Source organism: Columba livia, chromosome W (genome assembly GCF_036013475.1).
Source record: "Columba livia isolate bColLiv1 breed racing homer chromosome W, bColLiv1.pat.W.v2, whole genome shotgun sequence".
Lineage (NCBI taxonomy): Eukaryota > Metazoa > Chordata > Aves > Columbiformes > Columbidae > Columba > Columba livia.
Window position 1 is genome coordinate 19216196 of NC_088641.1, and position 21320 is coordinate 19237515.

At 44.6% G+C, this 21320-nt stretch overlaps 1 protein-coding gene across 3 annotated transcripts; it reads right to left on the minus strand.

Annotated features, from left to right (window-relative positions):
* Positions 1 to 3045: 3045 nt before the first annotated feature.
* On the minus strand, positions 3046 to 19580 carry LOC135577168 (ATP synthase subunit alpha, mitochondrial-like). 3 transcript variants are annotated; one of them, XM_065045007.1, is made up of 12 exons: positions 19332 to 19580; positions 18164 to 18242; positions 17248 to 17417; positions 8531 to 8704; positions 8284 to 8450; positions 7991 to 8139; positions 6674 to 6825; positions 6322 to 6546; positions 6110 to 6217; positions 4344 to 4488; positions 3971 to 4121; positions 3046 to 3253 (listed from the first exon to the last, which is right to left on the minus strand). In XM_065045007.1, the coding sequence occupies exons 1-12, from the start codon at positions 19389 to 19391 to the stop codon at positions 3172 to 3174; spliced, it is 1662 nt and encodes a 553-aa protein (XP_064901079.1). In that variant the 5' UTR covers positions 19392 to 19580; the 3' UTR covers positions 3046 to 3171. The 3 variants fall into 3 exon arrangements, with proteins under 3 accessions (XP_064901079.1, XP_064901080.1, XP_064901081.1); XM_065045008.1 differs by having other exon boundaries at positions 3046 to 3248; positions 19332 to 19508; XM_065045009.1 differs by having other exon boundaries at positions 16810 to 17417; positions 19332 to 19481.
* Positions 19581 to 21320: the final 1740 nt, after the last annotated feature.

A 21320-nucleotide genomic window follows, 5' to 3' on the forward strand; every position in this document is an offset into this window, starting at 1 on the left:
AATATGTTAATAACAAAAGGAGGGGCAAGGAAAACCTCCATTCTCTGTTGGACTTTGAGGGAAATATAGTTAACAAAGATGAGGAGAAAGCTGAGGTACTTAATACCTACTTTGCCTCAGTTTTTACCAGTAAGACAGGTGGCCCTCAGGACAACTCATCTCTGGAGGTGGTTGACAGAGATAGGAAGCCAAATAGGCCCCTTGTATTCCAGGAGGAAATAGTTGGTGATTTACTGAGCCATCTGGATCCTCACAAGTCTATGGGACCCGATGGGATCCATCCTAGGGTGATGAGGGAGCTAGCAGAAGAACTTGCCAAGCTGCTCTCCATCATCTTCCAACAGTCCTGGCTCACTGGGGAGGTCCCACATGATTGGAAATTGGCCAAAGTTACCCCAGTCCACAAAAAGGGCTGCAGAGCTGACCCTGGCAACTACAGGCCTGTCAGCCTGACCTCGGTGCCTGGCAGGGTTATCGAGCAGATCATCCTGAATGGAATCACACAGCACCTTCAGGATGGACAAGGGATCAGACCCAGCCAGCATGGGTTTAGGAGGGGCAGGTCCTGTCTGACCAACCTGATCTCCTTTTATGATCAGGTGACTCACCTGGTGGATGAGGGGAAAGCCGTGGATGTGGTCTATCTGGACTTCAGCAAGGCCTTTGACACTGTCTCCCATAATATACTCCTGCAAAAGCTGGCAGCCCATGGCTTGGACAAGTGTACTCTACGCTGGGGTAAGAACTGGCTGGAGGGTCGGGCCCAGAGAGTGCTGGTGAATGGGGCTGCATCCAACTGGCGGCCAGTCACTAGTGGTGTTCCCCAGGGGTCAGTGTTGGGTCCAGTCCTGTTTAACATCTTTATTGACGATTTAGATGAGGGGATTGAGACCATCATCAGCAAATTTGCTGATGACACCAAGTTGGGAGGGAGTGTCGACCTGCTGGAAGGCAGGAGGGCTCTGCAGAGGGATCTGGATACACTGGAAACATGGGCTGATTCCAATGGGATGAAGTTCAATAAGGCCAAGTGCCGGGTGCTGCACTTTGGTCACAACAACCCCCTGCAGCGCTACAGGCTGGGCGCAGAGTGGCTGGAGAGCAGTCAGACAGAAAGGGACCTGGGGGTACTAATTGACAGGAAGCTCAATATGAGCCAACAGTGTGCCCAGGTGGCCAAGAAGGCCAACGGTATCCTGTCCTGTATCAAAAATAGCGTGGTCAGCAGGACAAGGGAAGTGATCCTTCCCCTGTACTCTGCATTGGTGAGGCCACACCTGGAGTATTGTGTTCAGTTCTGGGCCCCTCAGTTCAGGAAAGACATTGAAGTGCTGGAGCGGGTCCAGAGAAGAGCAACACGACTGGTGAAGGGACTTGAACATAAGACCTATGGGCAGAGGCTGAGGGAGCTGGGGTTGTTTAGTCTAGAGAAGAGGAGGCTTAGAGGTGACCTCATCACTCTCTAGAACTACCTGAAGGGAAGTTGTAGCCAGGTGGGGATTGGTCTCTTCTCCCAGGCAGTTAGCAATAGGACAAGGGGGCATGGGCTTAAACTCTGCCAGGGGAAATTTAGGCTGGATATTAGAAAGAAATTCTTTACAGAGAGAGTGGTCAGGCATTGGAATGGCCTGCCCAGGGAGGTGGTGGACTCGCTGTCCCTGGAGGTTTTTAAACTGAGATTGGACATGGCACTTAGTGCCATGATCTAGTAAACGGACTAGAGTTGGACCAAGGGTTGGACTCGATGATCTCTGAGGTCTTTTCCAACCCAGTCGATTCTGTGATTCTGTATATAACCTCCCCCCAAACCACTAACAATTGCAGACAGCTTGACAGAATGTCCTGGTTTTGTTAAAAACAAGACCAGTTTATTTTTTAGTGAATTTTCCTTTCAGCTAAGCTCTTCTAAGTAACTGCACTTTTGCGAATTTGGCTGCATGTTTTTTCAGACACTGTTAGGTCCAGAGCTGATAACGGCAGCAATGGTATGCAGAAGAGACCCAGGTTTAGACTTATTGCTATGGCAGCCAAGGTTACTGATAAATTTTGCACGTCCCATAAGCGAGAGGGGCATATTTGCAAGGACATGTCATGCACCCTATAAAAGTAGGAAATCATGAGGGTCTCGCTCTCTTCGACCATGTCTGGCATCTGAAGAGGACCCTGCCTGTCGTGCCTGCGATTTGAGGCCTGGTTCCAGACCCTGCATCCCTGAATTCATTTCTGGTTTACTGCAGAGTCCAGCCCAGGACTTCTGGGTGCCTGCCCTGCAGCTGCTGGAACAGCACCAGCTCTGCTGCAGGCAACACTGCGCTACCCCAGGAAATTCAAGGGTGGTTTTGTATATTTTGTATTATTTTCTTTATTAATTAATAGCATTAGTAAAGCATTTTCAACTTCTCCAACTCGCAAGTCTCTCTCCCTTTTCCTCCTATTCCCTTTTCTTAGTGGGGAGGGCGGGGGGTTAACAGAGAGCATCTGCCACTGTTTATTGTCGCCCTGCAGTAAACAGTGACACAGAACTAGAGTCAACTACAGAGGATGGTGGCATTTAAATCTCTAGCAGTTACTACTGTAACAGCTAAATGTATAGTTGTCCTGAGACACAAGGACAGTTAGTTCTGAAAGAACCCATCTTCAGAAAGCCAGGCACCAGGATGGGCTAGACAGCAATTCTAAGAAATACTCTGTCACAGTATCAGACTGTTAAAGAATACTGTGAGGTCCAATTAGTTGCCATCCATGACGAGACAGCAGAAACTGCTTCCACAGTTGTATGCCTTTCTCTGAGATCAGTTGTCTAGTGAAAAGGATAAAAACTGCAAGAGCAATCCTCACCTCTGTTACAATGGGAACTACAGTCTTAGCCACAGAATCCAACTGCTACCCCTATTCATTCTTGTACATGGAGTTTGATCCACCCAAGAGTTAAAATGCCTCCTGATTTTTCAGAATTCCTTTAGCAAGCATGCGTTCAGGAAAGTTTAACTCTGTGGTTTTAAAGGCAGCCAGAAAGGCAATATTTTAGAACAGAATATACAAGCCTTTTTACATGGAAACTTTTATTCTCATTGAAAACTCTACATTCAATTTGCACATACTTTTAAGTCTTTGTTGGAGCTGGAGCATGGAATCACAAAAACAGCCTGGTCTGTTTAAACAGTTAAGACTTTATGCCTCAAAAGTAGCCAGGAAAGTTGTGACTATTTCCTTCAATTTAGCTTCTGTTTGGTCAGAGATCTTCCCTTCTGTCCTGTTGAAAGAGTTTAGTTAAACTTCTGACGCAGGAATAGATATACGGTCAATCCCTGACTAAAGAACAACTTTACAATGAACCTTCCAATTTTTAACAAAATCAGCATGAATTATTATTAAGGAATTAACACATTTCTGTTTGATGCATGAAGCTATACCACTGAAACTAATGTAACATCCCTTCTAAAAAAGTCCTGTTTAAGAACTGAAGTTTGTCAACAAGTACTTTCAAAATGGTGGTACATAGTCCAACAAGGCTCTATTCTTCTATAGAGCTATGCCTCATAGATTGAGGGCACATGATTTTACTCATGACAAAACAATCTAATATCAGTTTACAGGACAGGACTACAGAAATACTCAAACCCCAACCATCCACTCAGCAGCAGGGAAGGCAGTCAGTAGCACTTAATCCACAGTACTGCAACAGTTTAAAGCTATCAAAAATATGGGAACTGACTAGATTTCAACATCAGATTAGGAGGGATCATTTTAAGCATCAGCTAGATTTCCTAAGTAAAGACTGGAGACAAGAAGCTGAGTTCTGGACAGCAGTGCAAGAACAATAGAAAGACTGATTTAAACTCCAGTTCTGGTACAAGCAGCTTAAGGCCTGATGTTCTAGGATACACTAAATTAACAGTTCAGTGACCATTATCTGCACTCCATCAATCAAATCAACAGTCTTGGGATGTAGTAAGATAAATCGTCATACCTGATTGTGGAAAGGAGGGCCTGGTGCTGGCTCAGTACATGAGCTAGGAAAGCATTCTCAAATTTAGTGATTTTGCTGGGCTCCAACTTGTCCAAGTGACCTCTTACACCAGCATAGATGACCGCAACCTGTTCCTCAATAGCCATGGGAACTGTATAAAAGAAAGCAGTCATGCCATTGGTAACTCCTACATCAGAACACATCAGTACTACAGAGTCCTTTGAAGATCAACTGCACATACACAACATAGTTCAAGTCAGTCTGCATTTACAATGTCCACAAAATGGACGTAGTAAATACTGCCACAAAGACAAATCTTGTTAGCACAAGAGACTAATGGGAAATGCAGACGTGTTATGTCCAAGACACTCACCATACTGTCCCTGTTTGAGAAGCTCTGTCAGACGTACACCACGGTTCAGTAGCTGTTGTGTGGCAGCATCCAAATCAGACCCAAACTGAGCAAAGGCAGCTACTTCACGATACTGAGCTAATTCCAGCTTCATGGTACCGGCCACCTGCAAGACAAGATACAGGTCAGACTGAGTTTGACCACTTTTTAAATGAGTCTAGTAGTTTGTAGGTTATTTTCAGATGACAGTTGTCACAAGTCAGCTTTGCCTTGCACATAAGTTAAGTGAATCTCAAGGCTCTGACAGATGATTATATGCATTTCTTTTTGACACTGTCTCTCACAACATCCTCATAGGTAAGCTCAGGAAGTGTGGGTTGGATGAGTGCACAGCAGGGTGGATTGAGAACTGGCTGGATGGCAGAGCTCAGAGTCTGGTTTGAGGCCTGCAGTTAGTGGGGTGCCCCAGGGGTCAGTGTTAGGTCCAGTCCTGTTCAACCTGTTCATCAATGACATGGATGAAGAGACTGAGTGCACCTTCAGCAAATTTGCTGATGATACTAAACTGGGAGGAAGGGCTGACACACCAGAAGGCCTGCTGCATTCAGTGAGACCTGGACAGGCTGGAGGGCTGGGCAGAGAAGAACCTAATGACACTCCAAGGCAAGTGTAGGGTCCTGCACCTGGGGAAGGAATAACCCCAGGCACCAGTACAGGTTGGGGGTGGACCTGGTGGAAAGCAGCATTGCTGAGAAGAACCTGTGAGTTCTGGTGGACAACAGGTTGACCATGAGTCAACAATATGCCCTTGTGGCCAAGAAGGCCAATGGTATCCTGGGGTGCATTAGGAAAAGCGTGACCAGCAGGTCCAGGGAAGTTATCTTCCCCTTCTACTCTGCCCTGGTGTCCAGTTCTGGGCTCCCCAGTTTAAGAAGGACAAGGAATTACTGGAGGGAGTCCAGCAGCAGGCTACAAAGATGATTAGGGGTCTGGAGCACCTTTCTTATGAGAAGAGACTGAGAGCTGGGTCTGTTCAGCCTGGAGAAGAGAAGGCTGAGAGGGGATCATATTTATGCTTATAAATATCTCAAGGGTAGTTGTCAAGAGGATGGGACCAGACTCCTTTCAGTGGTGCCCAATGACAGGATGAGGGGCAACGGACACAGACTGAAGTATAGGAGGTTCCATCTGAATAAGAGGAGAAACTTCTTTACTTTGAGGGTGACAGAGCACTGGAACAGGCTGCTCAGAGAGGTTGTGGAGTCTCCTTCTCTGGAGACATTCAAAACCTGCCTGAACACATTCCTGTGTGATCTGCTCTGGTGAACTTGCTTTAGCAGGTGGCTTGGACTAGATGATCTCCAGAGGTCCCTTCCAACCCCAAGCATTCTGTGATTCTGTCTGCTTGGCCTTTTACCATAAGCATGCTATTCCTCCCTAAAATGGTGATACTTGATATTAAAACCTCTCTAATTCCATATCTGGACTAAAAGCATGGGGTTGAGAGCAGTCTCTTTCTAGTTAGATCTGCACCCAGTTCAGCATACTGAAACTTAACAGCCTTACATCTTTATGCAGATACTATTTTCATTTCTCCCCTCCTCTCTCAGCAGACAATGGAAATATCAAAAAGATCCCCAAAGTTTGTTCTTTTATAATTTCATAATGCTAAGGAATCCAAAGCTTTATTCCTTCTCTATTCACAGCTCTTTAAAGTGAAATGGTTTGGAAAGCCTACACACTACTCGTCTCTAGTGTGAGAGGAGGAGCAGCAGTTTCATGCTTACCTGCTTCATAGCCCTAGTCTGAGCAGCAGAACCAACACGAGACACAGACAGACCAACATTAATGGCTGGACGGATACCTTTGTAGAACAACTCAGTTTCCAAGAAGATCTGTAGGAGAAAATTGTTTTATTATCTTGGTCAGAAGCCTGGAAGCCTCTTCAGAGGCCTGTCCATAAGTCACACAGAAATACTGGCACACGAAGAAGTCCTACCTGTCCATCAGTGATAGAGATGACATTGGTTGGAATGTAAGCAGACACATCACCAGCCTGAGTTTCAATAACAGGCAAGGCAGTCAGAGAGCCACCTCCAAAGGAATCATTCATTTTGGCTGCTCTCTCCAGCAGGCGAGAGTGCAAGTAGAACACATCACCTGGGTAGGCTTCACGACCAGGTGGACGACGCAGCAGTAGAGACATCTGACGGTAAGCAACAGCCTGTGTAGTATAAAGAAAGCTCCCAGACTTCAGTAGCTCATTTAAAACTTTGAGTTTCTAAACCTGAGGTGATCTTACAGCTACAAACACCAATGCCAGACTATGGGGCCTATAAACATTTCCTGACCTGTTTGGATAAGTCATCGTAGATGATTAATGCATGTTTTCCATTGTCTCTGAAGTATTCCCCCATGGAGCAGCCTGAATAGGGAGCCAGATACTGAAGGGGTGCTGCATCGGATGCTGTGGCAGACACCACAATAGTGTACTTCATGGCATCTGGAAAGAATTGAAGACACACCACTGAGTATATTACCTCATCATGCCTGTAATCAGCGAATACAACACACATGTGAAGTACTAGTTGCTGAAGCAAGCCCAGGCAGCATCACTACATTGTTACAGGAAAGAACACCGTAGTAAATTAACACATCTGTTAGCTCAACTAACTCAAGACATTTCAAGAGCAAGTTCATGGTAGCTAATGTCTAACACTTGCAGACTTCTTTCCTGTTTAAAATGAAGTTAAAGCTTTCACTAATACACACTTTGGCTGTAGAAGGAGCTCAGTCTGCAAGTCTGTGATTTCCTGGTTTCTGCAAGGAGATACTATATTTCATAGTCCCAAACAAATTATTGTTATTAAAATGCGTGGGGGAACTCTTGCTAGGTATGACTGTGCTTGACTACCAGACAAGAGGTGATGTGCCTGATCTCTTGCAAGCTCTATCACATATGCAGCCTTGTTCAATGAGATCACTGTTTCTGAAAAGAAAGTCTATGTTCGGGCAGTAAAGTCTCTTCACTAAACTTGCAACTACCATTCACACTGACTTGCATAGATATGAAACAAATGCAAGGTCCCATAAATACTTGTAGGCCATTGCTTGTCATCAGGCCTGCCTGACTGCTAAGATGAAGCTCTCAACTCTGCTGAAAATAAAAACAAACAAAAAACCAAAACAAGCAAACAAACAAACAAAACAACACAACAAAAAATCCCCCCCAAACAAACAAACAAACAAAACCAGAAACCAACAAAACCAAACAAACATAGGCTGACTTTTCTAGAAGCAATTCAGCAGTTTTGGGGCCTCATACTAGTCTTCTAATGTATTGTAGCAAAAAGGATTTTTTTTTTCCCCAGATACCTAGAAAGATTTCTTGTCCACATAAAAAAAAAAAAAAAAAAAAAAAAAAAAAAAAAACAAAAAAAAAACCAAACACAAACACAGAACCACCACAACACACACACCACACAAAACAAAACCATACCACCACACAAAAAAACCCCAACAACATGCACCGTCAAACAACAAGTAGTTCACTCATTTAATAAGAGCTCTGTCTATACTTGCAGATAGGAGAGGTCATAGTAGTATTCAGCATTATGAAAACAGGATGTCACTAGTTGCCAGGCTCAACCACCTTCAAAAATCTGTACCTGCATCAGTGAGCCTCTTCACCAGCTGAGCAACAGTAGATCTCTTCTGACCAATTGCAACATAGATACAATACAGCTTCTTTTTCTCATCTGTTCCATCATTAAATCGTTTCTGGTTGATTATTGTGTCAATTGCAATTGAAGTTTTCCTGTGTAACACAGAGATTGGTAAATTAAGCTGCCTACAGTTCTCCCAACCTCTACGCAGTTTTGTGTTCAGCTTTGTACATTGGCGCATGCTGTACTCTAGTCTCTGTTTAAGGAAACATTTTTAGCTTGGCCACTTAACTTACCCAGTCTGCCTATCACCAATGATCAGCTCACGTTGGCCACGACCAATTGGCACCAAACTATCCACAGCCTTAATACCAGTCTGCATGGGTTCACGCACAGAGATTCTGGGAATAATCCCAGGGGCCTTTAAACCAACTCTTCGACGCATCTTAGATGTAACAGGACCCTTAAAAGAGAGGAAACAATCTGTTGCAGTCTGTATCACATAGATACAAGCAGAGGTAGTAAACACCTAGTTACACTTACCTTCCCATCAATTGGATTGCCCAGGGCATCTACAACACGGCCCAGCAGCTCTTCGCCAACTGGAACATCCACAATGGCACCAGTCCTCTTTACAACATCCCCTTCCTTGATCAGTCTGTCATTACCAAACACGACAACACCAACATTGTCAGGCTCCAAATTCAAGGACATACCCTAGGACAAAGATCACATTATCCTGAGAAAATCCACACTGATATTTATTAAAATTTTGACAGTTTAATACTGATGTGATTATTCTACAGCGCAGAACACACAATATCATCTACCTCAATCTTATTTGAAACAATAGTTGATGTTCTGCTTTTACGTACAATGCATGTATGTTCTTCCATACTGGTTAGAGAACCTGCCTAAGCCTTCAGCTTACTACATAATTATACTTGCAGCAGTCTAGCGTTCAGTCATTTATCTCTCTAAAAAGACCAGAAAGGATAAGCAGGGTTCAAATACAACATTTCTCTCTTGCCTAAGAATTGGACAAGGGAAAAGCACTGGATTCTTTGCTGCCTAAGGCAAGTTAGGTTATTAAAAAAACTGGAAGAGCTGTTGCAGTACACTCAGAACAATCAAGACAGCTTTTTAACTCTAGTCTACTCTTAGAACTATAAGAAGTCCGCAAACTGCACACTGTTTTGGAGCAAAGGATCTATTAATTAGCAGTAAACAGAAAAGCCAGCCTGAAATAAAAGAAATCCAATGCTAGACTACTTCTTATATTTCCTAGATGAAGACAAAAATGTTGGCGAAGAATCAGAAATTGATACTGAGAGCAGTGTTACAAATTCAAAGAATGTTTGGGTTTTTGTAGTATTATTTCAACTAGTTACTACATATTAAAGTTACAAAAGTGAGAAGTTAAAGTTAGGTTAAAGAGAATCACAGAATGTTAGGGATTGGAAGGGACCTCAAAAGATCATGTAGTCCAATCCCCCTGCTGAAGCAGGAACACCTAGATGAGGCTACATAGGAAGGTGTCCAGGTGGGTTTTGAACATCTCCAGAGAAGAAGACTCCACAACCCCCCTAGGCAGCCTGTTGCAGTGTTCTGTGACTGTCACTTGGAGTGAATAAAGGACCCTGCACTCCGATTCAATGTGAATCACGCTAGAGCCATTTATTACAGAAACAAGCCTCCTTACATATGCAACTATTCTTTGATCACACATCCACGCTCCAATCATGCATTCACTAATTGGATATCATCTATGTTCATGAGCTGTCCACGTGCTGGAGCCTCCCTCCCTCCCACGGCAGGTTCTGTTTTCAACTTTCTGAGGTGGCCTTGAAATTCCTTTGGGCCTGGATAGTTCAGTAACAAATCTCCATCTAATAGAAACCCATCCACACTCACTAAGTTTCTTCTCAAATTTAAGTGGAACCTCTTGTGTTCCAGTTTGAACCCATTACCCCTTGCTATTTTGTTCCTGCCACACGAGATCCTGAACTCCAACATTTCATGGTCACTGCAACCAAGGCAGCCCTCAACCTTTACCGCTTCAACCAGACCCTCCCTGTTAGTGAGGATGAGGTCCAGCAGTGCACCTCTCCTAGTCAGCTCCTCCACCATTTGCATCAGAAAGTTATCGTCAAGGCACTGGAGGAACCTCCTAGACTGTGGCTGGTCAGCCAAGTAGTCCTTCCAGCAAACATCAGGGTAGTTAAAATCCCCCACCACAACCAGGGCCTGTGACTGTGAGGCTGCTATCAGCTGCCTGTAGAAGGCCTCATCAACTTACCCACCCTGATCTGGTGGCCTGTAATAGACACTCACAACAGTATCACCCCTGCCAGCCTGCCCCTTAATTCTCACCCACAGACTCTCAACTTGCTCCTCATCCATGCCTGGACGTGCCTCAATATGTTGTAGTTGCTCTCTCACATAAAGAGCAACTCCACCACCCCGCCTGGCTGGCCTGTTGTCCTGGTTTTGTTAAAAAACAAGTTTCTCTTTCAGTGAATTTGCCTGTCAGCTAAAGCCTTCATATTAGCTGCATTTTCCTGGAAAACCAGATACATGTTTTGGTAAACATAGCAATGGAATGCGAGATTATTGGTAAGAACAGATGCACCTCTCTTGAGAGGGGCAATGAGAAACAGGTGACCAGAAACTGACCAACGGAGTATAACATCCCATTCACATGAATACTTCATATAAAATTGGGAGATCATGAGGATATCATCCCTTTTCCTTATGGTCGACATTAGGAGAGGACCTTGCTAGTTGTCCCTGCAAACTGAGGCCTACTGACAGACTGAATCCAATTCCGGTTGGCTGCAGAGTCCAGTCCAGGACTTCGGGTGCCAGCCTTTCATCTGCTGGAGCAGTTGCTGGGACTTTCAAGATTGTTTTTTTGTATTTTGTATTATTTTCTCTATTCTTATTAGTACCATTAGTAAAATATTGTTAATTTTTTCAACTCTCTTCTCTCTGTCCTTCTTTCCCTCCCAATCGCCTGTCCTTAGTGGGAAGGGGGGAGAGGGAGGGGCTGAAGGGGGGGAGAGGAGTTTAATTATACATCTGCCACGGTTTTATTGTCACCCCGCAATCAAAACCTCGACACCTGTCTTTCTGAAAAGGACATAGCCATCCATGACCACATTCCAGTCGTGTGAGCTGTCCCACCATGTCTCTGTAATTGCCACCAGGTCATAATCTCCTGCCCGAACACAGGTTTCTAACTCCTCCTGCTTATTCCCCATGCTGCGTGCATTGGTGTACAGGCATTTCAGGGAGTGAGCTGAGCACAGCACAATCATTTCATTCTAGGAGTATGGGAGGCCTCCTGGTCTTCATCAATTCTCAAGTGCTGGCCCAGAGATGCAAGCCCAGCTATAACCCCATCCCCCTTCAAATCTAGTTTAAAGCTCTCCAAATGAGCCCTGCTAATTCCTGTCCCAGCATCCTTTTGCCCCTGTGAGATAAACCTTCCCCATGTATCACTATCTGCACTGGTGTCTTATAAAACCAGCTGTTATCAAAGAATCCAAAGCCCTGCCTGTAGCACCAGTCCTGTAGGCAAGCATTTATGGACTGAATTTTTCTATTCCCTCCCACGTCGTCATCCAAATGCGGAACGAGTGAAGAGAAAATCACTTGAGCCCTGACTCTTTCACGATCCGTCCCAAGGCCTTGAAGTCTTTCTTCATTCCCCTCAGACTGCAGGATGCAGCTTCCTCCCCATCTGTCTGGAAGATCAGCAGTGGGTAGTAGTCTGTTGGGTGCACCAGGTTGGGGAGCGTCCTGGTGATTTAGTCTGCCAGGGAGAAAGTGCTGAAACTCAGGCACAGCGTGATTGTGTCCCTGTGGTAATCCAGAGAGGTTAGTAAAACACAGATCACAGCAGACCTTTCTGGGAATTTAAAAGGTTAAGTGAAAAATCCTCAACAATTTTGGCATGTGTTGTATCAAATATGATGCTTCAGCCACTTGGGAATCAGCATGTTTCCTGTGCTGATTATTTCATTAATGACTTTAAATGCTATGAAGCTGCCTGAAAAAAAAAAACAAACCACATTGATTTAAAATATCTGTTTGAGTCTTGTACATTTGCAGTTTTTGTATGTTGCTAAAGAAAGATGGTTTCTTGGTAATCGTTTAAAGATTTTGATTCAGAAGATATGCATTTTACAGTGTTCTTTCCAACAAGGAGTACATTTTTTATATTAATTTATGTAAACAACAATATGCAAACTATTCAGATTTCAATTTTGACCCTTGAACTTAAAATATGATTAATGCCTTTTTCGTGGAGGGTTTTATATGCCTTTATTTAGAATTTGCCTTATGATGTACGTGAAATATACAATTCCATCTAAAATGAAATCCACTCAAATTATTTTACTGATTCAAGACTATTTTCTTAAAAGCTTTGGATATGGGGAAAAGTAAACTCTTTCCAAATGTTTAGAGCATTTACATCCCCTTTAGTAAAAGTGTTTACTGCAGTTAGTTAATTGAACTGAATTTTTATTATTTTCTCTGTGTTTCAAAAACTTAAAACTAGGAAATTGGGTCATGCAGGGCCAGGTGGGCTTGCCCAGCCTCACACAGACACCGAAATACAAGTCCTATTAGGCCTTGTGGCATGGTGGCTGTATGCGGGGAAAGTCAGGACAGAGGCAGGAGGCTCAAGGTGCTGGAGGATGCCATGGAGGAGAAGCTCCAGTGGGTAACGGTGGGGTTCAAGTCCGCATTATCTGATGACTCGGATGAGGGTTTGCAGCATTTTCTTGAAAATTTAAAAGAAAAAGGAGTATGTGTATGTGTTGCCCTGTGATCAGATAAAATCCATGAAAGACTCAAGCAAAATTAAGCAATGTAACTCAAGCAATGTAAGAGCTCTAGATCATTTAGGACACAACGATGGGGATTCGTTGAAAGGGGCAGGTATCCCCCAACTCTTGGAAGAGACACTAATTAGCACACCACAGTAACAGGTGCTATTAGTTTCTGAAACCCTGAGGCAGTCAACGGACCTTGCATATCAAGCTGTGATAAAGGTGCCTGAAACCAACAAAGCAGCCAAATAATTTACAACTATTAGAGTCCCAATGAGAATTACACACAATTTATTGACCATCTTCAAGAGGCCATCAATAAGCAGGTTCAAAACTTAGAAGCTAAGGACACACTAATGTTGAAATCAGCAGTAGAGAATGCTAATATTTGCTATCAACATGTTATCTGCAAGTTTTACAGTACATATTATGTGCTTCTCTGTATTGCCTCTCTGAAAATCAAGCAGCTTGTCAGGAATGTGAGTTAATTGTTTTACTGGTTGTTATTAGAACTGCTTCTTTGTGGCATAAGTACACCATAAAACCTTCTCCACACTTCTCCCACTCACGCTGCAAGCAGCCCTGTGCTCCCCCCCCCCCCCGCCTCTTCTCCTAGCTTTTACTTACAAGATGGGGTTGGAAACGACTGTTTTCAGGCATGTTCCTAAGAAATCGGTATTGGGAGGTGTTTTAGAACATAGGAAAGCACTTGGAAATATGAGGAAGGAAGATCTTCTGAAATATTATGGTCAGTAGTGGCTGCTGTGTCAGTTAGATGAATGGGAAAAGTGGCTGGAGGATAGAACCTTGAATCACAGAATCACCGAATCAACTGGGTTGGAAAAGACCTCGGAGATCATCGAGTCCAACCCTTGGTCCAACTCTAGTCCGTTTACTAGATCATGGCACTAAGTGCCATGTCCAATCTCAGTTTAAAAACCTCCAGGGACAGCGAGTCCACCATCTCCCTGGGCAGGCCATTCCAATGCCTGACCACTCTCTCTGTAAAGAATTTCTTTCTAATATCCAGCCTAAATTTCCCCAGGCAGAGTTTAAGCCCATGTCCCCTTGTCCTATTGCTAACTGCCTGGGAGAAGAGACCAATCCCCACCTGGCTACAACTTCCCTTCAGGTAGTTCTAGAGAGTGATGAGGTCACCTCTAAGCCTCCTCTTCTCTAGACTAAACAACCCCAGCTCCCTCAGCCAAGACATGACAACAAGCACATATTCTTTCTCCTCATCGAGTCCATTGGGAGGATGGTGCAAACCTGGGCAGTGGATCGGGTAGGGGGGCCACATCCTGCTGAACCCTGCAGGCTTGGGAAACATCAGCTGCTGCTTTGTCACCTTGAAATCATCTGTTTGCAGTTTCCATGGGCTGTCTTCTACACAGAATGTGTGCTCAGAGCACTGCCCAGCAGGGAGGACCAGGTCAGCCATGTGCTGCAAGGTGGGAGGAGAGATGCTCGTCCTCCCACATCCCTCTGTTTGAGGACAGCTTGGTGCAACTCTTCATCCTCTATACCTGTCTGTGGCTTAGTTTATTATGTCTTTAAATCTTGTCCTTTGCAACTATGGCTCTGTGCTCGCCGTGTTGCCCTTCCTCTTTCATTGCTCTCTGCCAGCCCTTCCTTTGGGACATCCCACAGACTAAACAACCCCAGCTCCCTCAGCCTCTCCCCATAGGTCTTATGTTCAAGTCCCTTCACCAGTCGTGTTGCTCTTCTCTGGACCCGCTCCAGCACTTCAATGTCTTTCCTGAACTGAGGGGCCCAGAACTGAACACAATACTCCAGGTGCGGCCTCACCAATGCAGAGTACAGGGGAAGGATCACTTCCCTTGTCCTGCTGACCACACTATTTTTGATACAGGACAGGATACTGTTGGCCTTCTTGGCCACCTGGGCACACTGATGGCTCATGTTGAGCTTCCTGTCAATTAGTACCCCCAGGTCCCTTTCTGTCTGACTGCTCTCCAGCCACTCTGCGCCCAGCCTGTAGCGCTGCAGGGGGTTGTTGTGACCAAAAGTATAACACTTTTTTTTTTTTTAAAAAAAAAAAAAAAAAAAAAAAAAAAGGGGGGAGAAGTTGTATGTGATGAATCACTTATATCTAAGTGGTGCAGCCCAAATTTGCCCTTTGATGAAACACTTTGCAAGTATGACCCAAAAACATGCTATATCAGAAAGAATCTACATTAGTTATGGTCAAATCACTAGTTAATGGTCAATGGAAAAGGCCACATCAATTGATAACCTGGGGGAGAGGCTATACTTGTGTCTTTACAGATCAAGGCCCACAATGGTTGCCTGCGCAAAATGTGAAACCTGTGTTATCTTCCTGACAGTGATTGCTGCACCTACTGCATTTCGGATGCCTGCACAGACAAAGACTAACATGTGGATTACTTTAGCCAACATAACTGACCCGGACTCTATATGCCTAGCTATGGCATTTCCGGAAAACCCGTTCCACACATGCTTGGTTGGCATACCCCTTGACAACTACAGCAGCATCACACAACTGTTTCAAAACAGCAGTTGGTGCAAAGGCATTGCAACGAACTGTAATAATACCAACATGGCACTCTGGATTAATTGCCTCCCGGAAGCAGATATTGAACCACAGGAACTGGAATTGCTGGGATCTGTGCCCATGGACGCTTGTATCCAGCTGATTTGTAAAAAGTGTCAGAACAATATACAAGAACATGAATGGATAAAACTGCAAAATGTTAATGCTACCCTTGGTGACTATAGAAATGAAACTCATTGGTGTAATGCCTTGCAGAAGAACACAAGGGGTGTTGTTGATAATGTGAGACAGCAACCCCAAAACCTTCTGTATGGTGTATTCTTGGTCTGTGGAGATAGAGCCTAGCCAGGACTTCCTTCTAATGCTGTTGGAGGACTGTGTATTTTGGGACTATTAACTCTCTTAACGCCCAATGTATCTATGATAATAGATCACAGAAGAGCAAGACGGGAAAAACACTTTTTGCATGTATATGAGTCAAAATGGGATGATAATGTAGATTTTTGGTGATCAGGGTTAAGAGTTTTAGGATCTCTTGTATCTGGTGTTGGCACAGCTAAAGTTTTAAATACTTTAGAAAATTTAGGATGCCGGCTAGTTAAGCAAACTAACAGAACTTGTAAGGCTTTAAGTGGACTTCTGTTAGATGTAGATTCTGTAAGACATGCTACACTGCAGAACAGAGCCGCAATAGACTTTTTGTTATTAGCTCAAGGACACGGGTGTGAAGATTTTGATGGGATTCGTTAAATAAACTGCTTAGTGGTTGGGGATTTTTAGGATGGTTGTTATCAGTAGTGAAAACGGGACTGACTGTTTTGATGATTGTTGTGGTTGTGTTACTAATGTTGCCGTGCATGATTTCTCTGCTGCAAAGGGCCCTGCAGCAGACAATGAAGGCAATTTTTTTAGCACAAATACAAAAAGGGGGAATTGTGGGGGACTATGGTGGGCCCATGGATTCCCTGACAGAGGGCATGGGAACATAAATTAGCCTTGAAGATATTAAGGCCTACCCATGAGAAAGATAGCAGTAAAGGAGTATCCGGAGATGTTAAGGATGTACCTGTGAGAGAGAAGGGTGTGAAAGAGTAACACTGATGATAGCAAAAATAGCCAAGGAGATGTTACTGCTGTAACTTGTAACCAACAGTGAAGAGACACATGAATTGATAAAACTGTATAAAAATGCACTTGTGGCAATAAATGGCATCTACTACTTTCATCCTGGAAGAACTTGGTCTATGTTGTTTGTCCTTCTCAACCGCGACAGTTGCTGTAGTCTTTTTGAGACAAGCTCTCTTTCTGGAGGAGACCATGGTCAGCAGCAGTCTAGGACACTGGCAATAGGTGAGCGGGTCTAACAAGCAAGGAGTGACCACCTCTGTGCCCTAGTGCATGAGCTACCACACCCACTGCTGCAGCACAGTATGGGTGGTACTCACCTGCGACTTCACAAGCTGATTGCCCCTCCCAGCGCGATGCATCACTGCCCTCTCGGAGGCTTTTTCAAGGCGAGGGGGCTGAGGGGTGTGATCGCTGTCACCGTGGTAACACCTACACCATGTCAGCTGCTCTCGCAAGCGCTGCCAGGGGCTTCCGGGTGTCGAAATCAAAACCGCAGGGATCAAAAAAATAAATAAAAAAATAGCTTCTCTGTACCTCAAGATTTCACTCAATCTGCATTGGCCGAGCTGGCTCCGATCAGCTGAGTTTGGAAACTGAGTGCTAGTATCGGATTTCAACCGAAGTTAATGAGAAGATAAAAAGTTCAAGTCTGTAAAAGGTCCATATGGGTACCTCCATGCATAGCCTCATGTTCTCCTTAAAAAAAGTCTTCTTTATATTTCTAGGCTAAACAAGCTGCTTCAGTGAAAGCTTACCTTCAGTCCAGAAGAGAATTCAACCATTTCTTCTGCTTGGACATTTCTTAGGCCGTACACACGGGCAATACCATCACCAATTGAAAGCACACGGCCTGTCTCCTCAAGTTCAGCAGAGGTGTCAGCTCCCATAATACGTTCCTCAAGAATAGAGGATACTTCAGCAGTACCTGGAAAGAGATGTTTCAAACCAGATTTAGAACATTAAGGCACAGTTTGAACTCAATAAGTTTGTCTTGAATTCAGCAGCCAAGGTACCCTTTCTCAGGTATGCCACAAAGTCTAGCAAGCAACACTCTTCCTTACATATGATGCATAAGATAATTAACAACTTCAGTATTCACAGCCAATAAAAGCAGCTTAACTCATCATTACGAGCCAGCTTCAATCAAAACATTGATAACTAAACAGCCATCAATTTCCTTCAGTATGTCCTACATTATTTGCAATCTCTCTCTCTAGAAAGCAATTAGATTAAATAGATTACCTTAGCTCAGAAGAAACATACATGCTAGCTCTGCCTGGAGAGCACTTAGACTGAAGGCATCAAAACATCCTGTCAACTGATTTGTAATCCAAGATGCAAATATATTTAAAGAAACTTAATACATCTAAGGAGCAAACTGTTAGATATAAACTATAAAAATGTATTCTCCATCTTCCTCCAATTTGTTTGGAAATGTGCCTGCAATAACTTATTATTTCCCCAGCTAGAAAACAGTAAGTAACACCATGAAACTGTTATTTCTTCATAATATGTTTAATCACCCTAAACCACTTCAAAAATTGTGCATGAACCACTACCAATAATATAGCTGTGCAGTGCCACTGCCTTCTCTAAACACCAAGATGCTGGCAGCAAAAAAGTTATCCTCAAGTACACACTCTTTTACATAAAGACCTTTCTCAGACTCACCAGTTTTCTGAAAACATGCTTTGGAGACATGGATGTTTCTTGTAGCAACACACGCTGCACCCGGGGTGTTTCTGGAAATCTAAAATTGTTTCAGTAACAATGAGATTTTCTCAATCATTCAAAAAATGTTAAGAGATAACACACTGAAATTTCTGTTCATAATCTTATATATTTTATGTGTCTCAGTTTTGAGTTGAGCTCCACAGCACTCCATTCACACATTGTAGTTATGGAATCATGTTCAGCACTACTAAGCAAAGACAGATGATAAAAGAGAGTGCTCTAAATTACTTGCTGTATTTTTCTGCATTTCACTGATATCATCATCACAGCACCACAGCAGCTCCCAAAGCAATACCACCCTCTCATTCACCACCATTCACCACCACAACATCAAAAGCTTAGGGAATAAAGAAATCAGTCCACCCTTTACGGCACTACACAAGGGAGAAATAAGATTGTGTCTTCTAAGGGTTGACCTTTCAAAGAAAAACCTAACTGCAGAATTTCTGAAGTATGGTTAAAACATATACAACACCAGAAACAAACAAACAAACAAACAAACAAAAACCAAAAAACACAAACAAAAAACCAAACAAACAAATAAACACGCAAAAAAAAAAAAAAAAAAAACAACAACCAAAAAAACCCAACAAAATCCACAAACCTGTGATAACGAATGCATTAAATTTTTATTATAGTATGGCCCCACAGCAGCGTTAATGCTATTCCTCTGAAAGCCTGGGCAGGCCCCTCCTCCATTCACCTTTACAAGGGACACTGGCCAGGAACAGATCCTGACAAATCTCCACACCCTTGGTCTCCCCACAAATACGAGATAAAAATGCCACTTAGAAAATTCTTAACCCTAACTGGGATACAGCAGCTTTCAGACATTAACCTGAACCCCAGCAGTGCATATCCGCATTCCCGGGGAAAGACACGCCGTCCCCTAGACCCCACCCCTCAGGTGAGGGCACCCCCACTGCTCAACAGGTGGTCAGACCCTGCTCTCACTCAGCGCTGAAGTGAGCCCCCCTTACACATAGCCACATACTCTCGAGAGCGGGAGGCCGCGGTCCCTCAATGTCACCACGGCCTCCAAGATGGCGGCGACACCCACCCGAACCCCCCACTCCCCCGCCCAGGGAGAAGAAAGAGCGCTCACCAGGCCGGCCTGCCATGGCAAGGAGCGAGCGAGGGCGGCAACCACGCGAACAGACAGCATGACAGCAATGGCAGACAGCAGCGCCTCCTAACAAAACTGAAACACACAAAAGACGGTTACTCTCTCTAAAAAATGGCGGCAGCGTGCTCCGCCCCTTTTGCCGGCGAGGTCACGCCCACGGCGCGGGGCGCAGACCAGAAGTGCTTCCCCCGCCACCACCGGCCACGTCAGGTGTCGTGATTCCTTCCCTCTCTTTGCGGCTCTGAGCGATGAGAAAATATATATATATGTATGTGAATTAATTTTAAAAACCCGAAACGATGTTTTTAGGAAAACACCCTGTTGCGGCAGGTGCTCTTGAAATTGCCTTCGGCGGGGCAGAAGGGGGGTGGCATGGATAGGGGCATGAGACGGGCAGGGGCCGGTATGAGGTGCAGTAGGTTGGGGTGTGAGGGTTGTGGGGCAGTTTGCGGCTGGGGACATGGAGTAGGCGTGTAAGAGACTGCGAGACAGAGAGTGGCAATGGTGTGGGGGAAGGTGTGGTTAGAGGCTGTCCTCTGTTTCCGGGAGCTGTGGGTGCTTGTGCTCCTGGCTGCCCTGTCTCGTAGTAGCTGCTGGTGGCAAAAGAAAAGCATAACGCAGAAGTACTGTCATCTTGCCTGCTCTCTGGAAATGGGGGTAAAAAGAATGCAATGTGAAGCACTTTGTTGGTTTTCTTATTGGTATTACAGAGGAGCTTAAATTATTTAGCCAGTCTGCTGAAAATATGCGAAACCTAAAAGCTGACCCCACAGGTACCCTTAGAGGTGATGGCAACAGGGTAGCACTATTGCAAGCTGAGGAGAACATCACTACAAGAGGTGGTTGTGCTTACAGTGCATGGCAGTCTCTCCCTTGTCATGATCCGTCTACCAAGGCCTAATTCTGTGGGGACAGCACACTTGGTAACAAGTCCCATATATGAGATCACAGAATATTAGGGAGTGAAAGGGACCTCAAAAGATCATCTAGTCCAATCCCCCTGCTGGAGCAGGAACACCTAGATGAGGTTACACAGGAATGTGTCCAGACGGGTTTTGAATGTCTCCAGAGAAGGAGACCTCCCTGGGCAGCCTGTTCCAGTGATCTGATACCCTCACTGAGAAGACGTTTCTTCTCAAATTTAAGTAGAACCTCTTGTGTTCCAGTTTGAACCCAGAGGTGACACCCAGGGGCTCCTCCCTGCTGGCCCAGGGCCTGGCAAGGGGATGCTGGGCAGGGTGGGTGCTGTGGAAGGTATCAGCATGGAGTTGGCTCCAGTTTGTTATCAGAGCCTCCATCATTGTCTCCTGAGAGCTTCCGTTTAAGTCCTTACAGGCGAGGCATCCAAGGGGTTGTGCTGAAAGTTATGCTGGGCCCTGGCAATTGTCGCTCTGCTTGGTTGGTGCTCAGGTGTCTGTGGTTTAAGAGTAGAAATAACCCTGTGTTGTTTTTTTTCCCCTTTAAACGTTGTGAGACAGGCAAGAGGTGGTCGCCGAGTGGGTTTTGCAGGAGTAAAGTCTGTGTTCACCCACTTCATCCTCTGCTACCTATTATGTAACAGCCTGAGTGCACTGACCTTTAAGTATAAGCTTACAGCTGGTTTAAAATGCTAAGTTATGAAGATCTTGGGTGTCTGAAGTTTTTGTATTTCAAATCATTGTCTAAGAAGCCGTTGAAGGAGGAATGTTGTTTTTCCAACTGTGGATCTGAGGCCTGACCCAGCAGATGGGGGACTGAGGGATATCTGGCTATCAGAACTTGAATGTAAAACAAAGTCACTTTGCACTAATCTTGGAATCTTTCCTTAGCTCAGCCACAGAGAAATGGCAGCTGATGACACCAAACTGGGAGGAGTGGCTGACATACCAGAAGTCTGTGCTGCCATCCAGCGAGACCTGGACAGGCTGGAGAGTTGGGGGGGGGGGGGGGGGGGGGGAATTTAATGAAATATAACAAGGGCAAGTGTAG

Coding starts and splice junctions, on each gene's coding strand:
- LOC135577168 (XM_065045007.1), bottom strand. CDS start 19,391: ATGCTGTCTGTTCGCGTGGTTGCCGCCCTCGCTCGCTCCTTGCCATGG. Junction 8,705..17,247: donor AATTCTCTTCTGGACTGAAG/GTAAGCTTTCAC, acceptor TCTTTGTCCTAG/GGTATGTCCTTGAATTTGGA. Junction 3,254..3,970: donor GCCCTCCTTTCCACAATCAG/GTATGACGATTT, acceptor CTCTTTCAACAG/GACAGAAGGGAAGATCTCTG.